Below are 9076 nucleotides of genomic sequence, written 5' to 3' on the forward strand. Positions count from 1 at the left end.
TTGAAACCTGCACTGTCAGTGAGAAACTGAAGTTAGACTTTAGTGGAGGAACTTAATATATTTGTTTTTCTGGTTCTAGGTCAGTGTTCATTCCCTAAGCTTTTACTAAAACCCTCCAGGTCTCTTTCATGCGATATATTGTGTAAGCCCCATCTTTTCTCCACCTGTTCTTAAACATCTGATTTTCTGAACCCAGGTATAGGACTCTGCACTGACCAGAACTGGTCTAACCTGCATATACACACACACACACAGACATATACGTATATGTACTAAAATAGCATTGTGAGTAAATTGCTTGAACCTGGATAAGTTACTTAACTGTTCATTTGTAAAGACTCAAATGGGACAATGTGTACAAAATGTTTTGCAAACTTTAACATGCTGTGTTAATATAGAAAGCTCTCATTAATTAATGTATTTATTTATTAAACTGCCAGAAAGTTTACTGAGGACAAAATGAGGACATAGTGAATAGTGGCCAAAGTATCAAACAGTAACAATTACTTAGAAAAGTATAAAGTCCTAAAGACATCCTAGTTACATTTGCAATTACTAGAATCGACCCACTCACCTCTTTGTCCTCTTCACTGAAAAGTAGAACAAGCTCTGAAATGGAAGCTGACATCTATTATACAGAAAGGACTGCATCTCTTAGCTATTATAAAGGAGATCCATCTTGTAATCACAGGATAGTAAACTGAAAAGGTATGACATAGCATATCACTGGTTTTGGAGTTAGAATATTCTGCTACTTACTACTTGTAAGGCCTTCAGCAAGTCACAAAAATGCTGTGCTTCAGTTTCCTTATCTATAAGGGAGTTAGTTTCTTCTAGCTCTTCAATCTTATTTTAAGAATGCAAAGCCAAAAAAAATTTTTTTAAAAGAATGCAAAGCCTATTCTTCAGGGTGGAAAGTACAGGTTTTTTTCTCCTACTCATAAAAATCTTCCACTAATTGGTTTTGTGACTTCACTTTGAAGCCCAGTGCAATTGTTTCTTCATTGGAGGGACCAGACTTCCAAGGTCCTTTCTAATTTTCTAATGTTTCTATGATCCTTTGACTTGAAAGAATTATATGATTTTTCTAAAATATCAGCTGAGTTAAACTGTGTAATTTTTTTTCACATCAACCTTTTATGGAAGTTCTTAAATTTTATTGTTATCCATTGAGGAAAAGGAAATCTGTATCCAAGATAAAATAAAACTTCTATAAAAACAGTTTCCTATGTTCTTGCTCAATAGCACTTCAAGAGAAAATCTATGTAGATAAGTCTTCAGTTTTAATTGAATTTAAATTATAAGTGAAACTGTGTACACAGTCATTTACAAAGTAAAAATTATAGCTGTTTCAATATAATTTTCAAAATTAATTACAAGTCAGTTGTCCTGCATAGTTTACAGTCAAAATGTAGAAAGCTTAACTCAGGTCAATTTACATTTCATTAAAAAAATAAACTATAGGAAGAGTGTCAGCCATTAAGAATGTCAATAAATAATGCTTTTTAATGCTTCAGTAGTTTTTTCTTTAAGACCCTGTGAAGGTAAGTCTTAAAAGATAATACTGTTGACACACGGATGGTATAAATATGAAAGTAGCAATTTTGATACTTATAAGGAAATGTTTACTCATTTTACACCCCCATTTAAAGAGATTTGTTTAGAATTGGAACACATGGGAAGCTATGCATTCTGCACAAAATGAAAAATATTGTTTTAAAATACTGCTTGTTGAATATACACAAAACCTTAAATACACTAAATAGTAGATATGTATAATAATAATCTCTTCAAGATAAGAACTTCTCCTTTGATATAAATCTTTTCCTAAGTAGTTGTATTATGCGATATCATGCTTGAGGTCCTTCTTTGCAACAAGGAAAATAGTCTTCTGTCCTGAAAAGGATAGGAGGTTCATAGACTGTTTGTTGTTGCTTTGTAGAATACGACTTCTGGAAACAATTGTAAAAAAGAAAAATTATACATATCACAGAAAGAATTAACAGGATCTCTTTTTTTAAAGAAAGCTTTTGTTCCAATTGTTTGTTATTCTTCAAATTTCAGATTTATCTTTGGTCTTGCTTTAAAAAAAATTATCTGCCACAGCTTAAAACATCTCTCACATGTTCTCTTTTCATCCAGAGAAGCAACGCAGTTACTTAATTCTAAATTTTAAAAATTTCTTCCCACTCACAGTAGTGCATTTCATTGGCATAAGGAACTAGCTAGTGGTAAGGAAGCTCCCTGAGTACATTTAATCTACTGTGGGCTGTAAAAAAAACTATATATAATAAAGTCAAATTTCTCAAATTAATAACTTACATTAAGGAAGGATGGCACATTAATTGTGTGCAAAAGTTTCTTTAATGTGTTGGGGAATGTCCCAAGTTCTGCTTCTGCTTTTGTCACCTGCTCCTCCATTCTAGTCACACAATTTCCAATCATTTTAACAAAGGCCTAGGTAGGAAGGAAAAACATGTGAAAAAAAAACCAGAAGGCTTTTTAGTATTATCATATATGTGTGGCCCAATCCTACAGGTGACTGCAAAAGATAAAAATGTTAGAAAGTAATAAGCCTGCATGAAAGAATACAAAATTTCTCCTGCCTGCCAATCTTATTTACATAAATGTCGTATATTATGTTGAATGACAAAAGAAAAGGTAGAACAGTTTAATAAGTGGCACTGATTTATTATGGTATCTAATTCATATTTTAAGTTAAACATTTTTGAAAGCTAAAACCTTTTTTATGACAAAATGAGGTCCTGTCTCGCCTAATTTCACCTATACATTTCTCTGGCTCTTACTAAAAATTAGTTTTAATGAAATCCCAGAAAGAACAGTCACCCATAAAACAAGTGAAATCAAACTAGTATTGATGACTTCGGAGTTTGTACTTTGACTGTATAGCTTTTGAGATTTTATCTCCTAACCAATTAAGAAAAATCAATCTTCAATATTTTTTAAGCCCCAAACTATTTTCTGTCCCCATCTTACTGTTTTCTAGGATCTCTAAACCCTTAGCCACCATGTCATAAAGAACCTAGTAAAAGTTAAACCCATTGTTTCTCAATGACTTTTTCTGAGAGTAGAAAACCATCTTATTTTCCATTTGTTTTCAGGCAGTCACCAAATTTGGCTATTCCCACCATAAACATCTCTAGGATGTTGTTCTTTATAAACTGCCCACCGGTCTTTTCAGTCAATACACATTTTTTAAAATTATAAATATGCTGCCTATACTGCTTGTTATAAGTATTGTCTTAAAGTAACTGCTGTTAGAGTAGGAATAACATACATCTTTGATAAGTCCTAGGATAGTGATGTTTCTAAGCACAATGAAATGCCCCTTTCAAGTTTATTATAATTCATTATACCAATAGGTCAAAGTTTTAATATGTTTACTGATTATTACTGGTTGTGTACTGATGCTATATACTGGTTGTCTTAACTGAGACCAAGTTTGTACCAACATAAAGATAAATAAACGAAAAGCAGTTTTTAAAACAAAACAGACAAATAAACTTTCAATAAAATGCAAGCCTATAAATCAGTAAAACATTGGAAAGTTGATGCCGCCTTCAAATATGTATCATATGTACTTTTAAAAGTCACTACCCACCTCCAATTTGTCAATCTTTCTATATATCTCGCTCATTTCAGTGGCTTTGGTGTGAATATGAGGTACACTTTCATTGACTACTTGTGAGGAGTCACTTCGAATCTAAAACAAAATATATATGATAGGTTTTATTTTACCATAAAGAATACTAATTAGAGAAAAATATGAACACCATTACTAGACTGCATATGTATGCTGAGTTTCCATTATTTGAGTTAATCTGTGATTTTGTTAGTGCGGACATTCCTCACTAACGATACACCTCGTACTGTGACACCACAGCAGCACTTCTTAGGGAGTACACTTCCAATGTGCTGGTGGAAATGGAGAACTGACACTTTTCTCTTCCGTGTTATATAAGTACCAGTCCAGCACACAGGTTGTTATCTATCCTTTGCTCTTATTACATGGTTGGCCTGCATGTTCCTTTCCATTTATATATTTCCTTGATGCCATTTTAAAAGCTTAATTTCCCACTCTTTGTAAGGCACTGTACTGGGTCCTGGTGATACAAAGATAACAGAGACAATTCTTGCTCTCTATAGCAGTTTATGTTCCACTGGAAAGATATCAATTAAACACAGGGTAACTTTACTAAAAACAGAGCACTTAAAGAACTAAGCAATGCCTTGAAAAATGGAATGAAATTGCGAGCATCATGATTGTTTAACTACAAGTGCTTATTTTTAAACATTTAAAGAATAGCAAAATGAGTTCTGCCAAAACATACCATATCTAGCATCCCAACAAATTCATCAACTCTAGTTAGTAGGTCTTCAAGACTCCTGTCTAAAGCTTCTATCTGTAACAAAAAAATAGAATGTTTAACTGTGATGTGTTTCCAATTGACATACATGAGTTTACTGAAGGATCAATAAACTTTTGGAGCAAATTTCTCATCAAATGATTTTATCTGGATGGAATATACAATGAAAATGACTTATTTTTCCATAATTTATTTACACTGATTTTTTAATACTATGTTACTCTCTTTCAAGTAATTTATGTCTTTCATTAATGTGGAGCACCTTTCATTGACAGATCACAACCCCTCTGTGCCTTAAGTGATTAAAAAAGAACATTCATCACGCTGATCTTAAGGTATATCATGGGTACTATGCTGATGAAATTAAAACCAGTTCTATATTTCATATAGGCAGTAGCAAAAATAATCATTCTATTGATTTTCAAAACTTTTGATTAATATGTTTCTCAGTTTATTAAATTGTATTGCTTTCTGATATGGTAAATGAGTAGATTTTCAGGATTCCAAAAATTTTAAGGACCAAAAACTCTTTCTCTCTGCTTACAAGCATACTGGCCTACTGATGTTGGGCCATTACCAATACTACAATGAGGCTACGGAGTAAAACACAAGCTTGTACAGAACTGAAAGGATACTTAGGTGAGGTGTCAGAAGATGCATGCCTAGTTGATGATATTCACTATACAGCTATAAGTAGATACAAATTTATCTTGGCTGTTAGGCAAACTGGACTCTACTTTAGTGAGAAAACTTACAAAAGATGTGGCCTTTAAAAAGGATATATTTCAGAGGACAAAAGAGTCTTTTTCTAAGCATGGGAAAATTGCATGCATGTAAGAGGGAGCACTGGGCTTGGAATCATGAAGACTCATCTTTCTGAGTTCAAATCTGGCCTCAGATACTTTCTAGCTGTGGGACCCTGGGCAAGTCACTTAGCCCTGTTTGCCTCAGTTCCTCATCTGTAAAATGGGCTGGAGAAGGAAATAGCAAACCACTTTAGCATATTTGCCAATAAAACCCCAAATGGGGTCACACAGACTTGGACACAACTGAAAAAATGACTCAACAACAAAGAAGATAAGGCCTAAAAAAGACTGAAAGCAAATAAAACATGGCACAAAAGGTGGAAAGCAGGGTGTGATGACGCGTAATGAAGAAAGGGGACCTGTATTACACAGCCTATTCTAGTCCATCGCAGAATACATGTAAGATGCCCCAAAATAGCACTAACCAGAGATAGGTGAGCTGACAAGTTTAAAACCACAATTCAGGATCTGAAACTGATACAGATGGGTAATAATGAAGTTATTGCAGGGTTTCTAGTAAAGGGTTGGGGGGGAACCCTAAGTGCAAATGGTAGGAAGGGAAAATTATCCTTATGACTGATGATAGCGGATCAAACTTTGCTAAGTATCCAGGCCCAAAGAAATTACATACTAGAGGAGTCCAAGAATCAAGGTATCGCCTCAAAAACACTGTTAGTAACTTTTGAGAAATCATGAATAGGAGAGGAAAAACAGCTAGTAGATTCTAGAAATTACAGGCAGGTAATTTTGACCTTGTATTCATGGGAATTCTAAGACCGTAAGTTATGGATGAATTGCTGATACTCCACGGTGAAAGCAATTTCCTCCACTGATGAAATTATGGATCCAGAACCAAAAAAAATGACCTTAAACCTCAGCAAGAGTTTTATTAAAGAGCTGATTTATGAGCATCTAGGAATAGATGACTCTAAGAAAGACTGGGTTCACTAAGAACAACTGAGTAGAGAGAGGAATGGATTTGAAGTTCAAATCCTGGCTATTCATTGCTTATATAATTCTGGGCAAACTGCTATCTCCCTAGGCCCTGGTTTCCTCATCTGCAAAAAGAAAGAGTTGACTAGATGATCTACAGGGTCTCTTCCACTCTATTATTCCCTCCCTTCCCCTTCCTAACAACATATTGTTATATGTTACCTAACAACATATTGTTGTTACCTAACATTGCCTAACAACACACTGTTATACATTTGCCTTTTTATCCCTTGAATCTAGCAATATGCCTTTCATAACTACTCCCTACTAGTTCCAAATTTTATGATCAATACATTCCATACGTAGCAAGAGGTCAGACCTTGGAAAAATTATTCTGGCAGCTATATAGAAGATGGATTAGAGATGGGAGAGTCTGGAAATGAGAGCTAATATCTATATAACATTTTGGCTTTATGTAGGTTTTCGTTCTCATTTGATCTTCAGAACTCAGGAAGATTAGGAAACTGTGACAACAGTCCAGCTGAGAGAAAGGTACAGATGTAAAATGTGTCCTTACATATATATACAGACTTTGCAAAATTGAGAGGTTGATGGTATAAATCTTATTTCAACAGACATAAAATCTGAAGGACAGAGATTTGGGGGGGGAAGGGTGATGATTTCTGTTATACACATGTTGACTGAGCTGCTGACTAGATTTGACAAGCGGCATTTGTTCATAAGGGATCAAGTAAATTTAGGAATGTTGAGTCTTCAGTCTCTATACGTGGGAATCATCTGGGCAAAGACAAGCATTTATATATTTTGTAAAAAAAATCAATGGGCAGAATTCAAAGTTTAGTGTTAACTTCACTTTGTAGCAACAACTATTAAGTCCCAAAGTCATACACATCCATAAAATGCTCAGTGAATCATAGAGACAAGCGACTTAAGTGTCATCTTGTGTCTTCCTCATTTTTCATAGTAAACTGAAGCTCTGAAAGGAACTTGTTCAAAGTCACATAGGTAATAAAGTGACAAGAGTCCAGATTCAAGCCTTACCCTCTCTCCAAATCCAGTATTCCTCCCACTATTTGCCTCCCCAGTTCTCAGTCTCAAGGTATAAACATTTTACAAAGTACTTAATTGGAAGACTAGCTTAACATTTAAAGGAAAACATAACAGCTTAACTGAATAGCACAATCATCTTTTAGTTATTAAGTCTGTTTTGGGGGAATATTTTATTATAAACTTATTACCCATAACAATACAATAAAATAAAATTGTACATAAACTCAAAAACAGCTTGTTAAAAACTAGGCACTAGTAGTCCCTGTGACACTTTCCTCTTTTATTTTAGTTTCCCACTTCCATCTCTCCTACTTATTTACTAAAGTGCTGTTTCGAAATGCACATTTCACTTAATCCCATTGCCTAGTCAAAAAAAAAAAAAGCACCACATTTAATTAGGAGACCTAGTCGCTCTAAAAATTCTGCCGGGTCATGGGTGGCACTCTGAAGTACTGAGAAATGGAAATGCTTTTCATATTGGCTCTCTTAACAGTGTACTTCCTCTCTTTGAATAAACGGAGGAGGTGAGATTGGAAGTAGTTCAAAATTGCCAGGCTTGTCATACGTTATTTCCTTTCATGCACTCAAGTCCAACGAACCAGACCTGCCTGTTAGCATTTTTGAGCTTTTGCACATGCTGCTCCCCTTGCCTGAAATATACGAGCAATTTAAAGCTTTTAACAGCTTGAAACTGCACCAGGACTTTTGGGACACAGTGCCTGGCACATAATAGGCGCTTAAAAATGTTTATTTTTTCCACCTCACCCCACCTCTTGGAATGCCTACTTGTCTATAAAGCTCTGCTCAACTACCCACTTCTCGATGAGGCCTTTACAGATCTCGTCACCCACCCCAGACTACCTTGTATTGATCTTGTATATACTTATGTACACAACTCTCTCCCCGAAAGAACATTAATGAACTTGACTCAACCAAAAAGGTATTAACAGAAGTGCCTATTCTGTGCCAAACCCTGTGGATGCAGATCCCCACAGGTACGGCTTCCAATCACAGAGCAAGCACTCGTCCTGAGGGCTGGAAGGTGGAAGGCTCGGTTATGTTATCCGGGGCCGGATAATCGGGCTCGCCGCCCCTCCCTAACGCGGTAGATCACAGACCGCAGCCTAGCTGAGGGCCTTCCCACAGACCGCGGGCAGTGTCCGGCGGCAGCCCGGGACGGGATGTGAGGGGAGGCCCAGAGAGAAAGACTCTCTCCCCGGGCCCGCTCACCTCGGGGCCGCCTCCCTCCCCGGCAGCCGGCAGCAGGTAGGCGGCGTAGCCGGCGGCCGCGCGCTGGAGCAGGGGCAGGTCCGAGCCGACGGCGTCGCAAGAGACTCCGCGGTCCCGACTGGGCCGCCGCCCGCCCCGCTCGCCAGCTTCCTCGGCCGCCGCCGCCTCCTCTTCCTCCTCCCAGAGCCCGGACGCGCTGCTGTGGCTCTGGGACACGTTCCCGCTGTCTCCGCTCCAGGCGGCTCCCGGGGGCTCGAGCTCCTCCTCCGGCGCCAAGCCCTCACGCGACCCCAGACCCAGACCCGCGTGACCCCTCTCCATGGCCTCGCGGCAGCCGGCTCCCGCGGCGCCACTCCCTCCCCGACGACTCCCCCTCCACGCCCACCCGCGGTTCCAGCGCGGGCTCTCGTGGGCGCGCACGCCGGAATCCCCTTCCCCCGCCTCCCTGTGTTGGCCACGCCCACCGGGAGCTCGGACACCGCCCGGGGCGCCCCATCTGCCCCTCCCCCCGCCTCCCCATCTCCCTTAGCTGCTGCGCGTCACGTGCTGGGGGAGGGGCCAAAGGGAATGGCTTTGGGAAACTAACCTGGGCTCAAAGGTTGGACGCGTCCCAAAAGCTATAAATGGCGCGAGAGTAATAATGTCGGA

The 9076-nt window shown here is 38.4% G+C and overlaps 1 protein-coding gene across 1 annotated transcript; it reads right to left on the reverse strand.

Moving 5' to 3' along the window:
- Window positions 1–408: 408 nt before the first annotated feature.
- Window positions 409–8812, reverse strand: BLOC1S4 (biogenesis of lysosomal organelles complex 1 subunit 4). The gene is made up of 5 exons (XM_020986874.2): window positions 8429–8812; window positions 4353–4424; window positions 3623–3724; window positions 2323–2457; window positions 409–1952 (listed from the first exon to the last, which is right to left on the reverse strand). Exons 1-5 carry the CDS (start codon window positions 8747–8749, stop codon window positions 1851–1853), a joined length of 732 nt encoding a protein of 243 aa, XP_020842533.1. The 5' UTR covers window positions 8750–8812; the 3' UTR covers window positions 409–1850.
- Between the last annotated feature and the right edge of the window lie 264 nt (window positions 8813–9076).

This window comes from Phascolarctos cinereus, unplaced genomic scaffold (assembly GCF_003287225.1).
Source record: "Phascolarctos cinereus isolate Bilbo 61053 unplaced genomic scaffold, phaCin_HiC Scaffold_4;HRSCAF=312, whole genome shotgun sequence".
Classification (NCBI taxonomy): domain Eukaryota; kingdom Metazoa; phylum Chordata; class Mammalia; order Diprotodontia; family Phascolarctidae; genus Phascolarctos; species Phascolarctos cinereus.

Excerpts from the sequence above, each read along its gene's own strand:
- BLOC1S4 (XM_020986874.2), bottom strand. The coding sequence starts at position 8,749 with ATGGAGAGGGGTCACGCGGGTCTGGGTCTGGGGTCGCGTGAGGGCTTG. Across the intron at positions 3,725-4,352 it reads TTGTTGGGATGCTAGATATG|ATTCGAAGTGACTCCTCACA; the intron begins GTATGTTTTGGC and ends ATTTTGTTTTAG. Across the intron at positions 1,953-2,322 it reads ATGTGCCATCCTTCCTTAAT|AAGTCGTATTCTACAAAGCA; the intron begins GTAAGTTATTAA and ends AATTGTTTCCAG.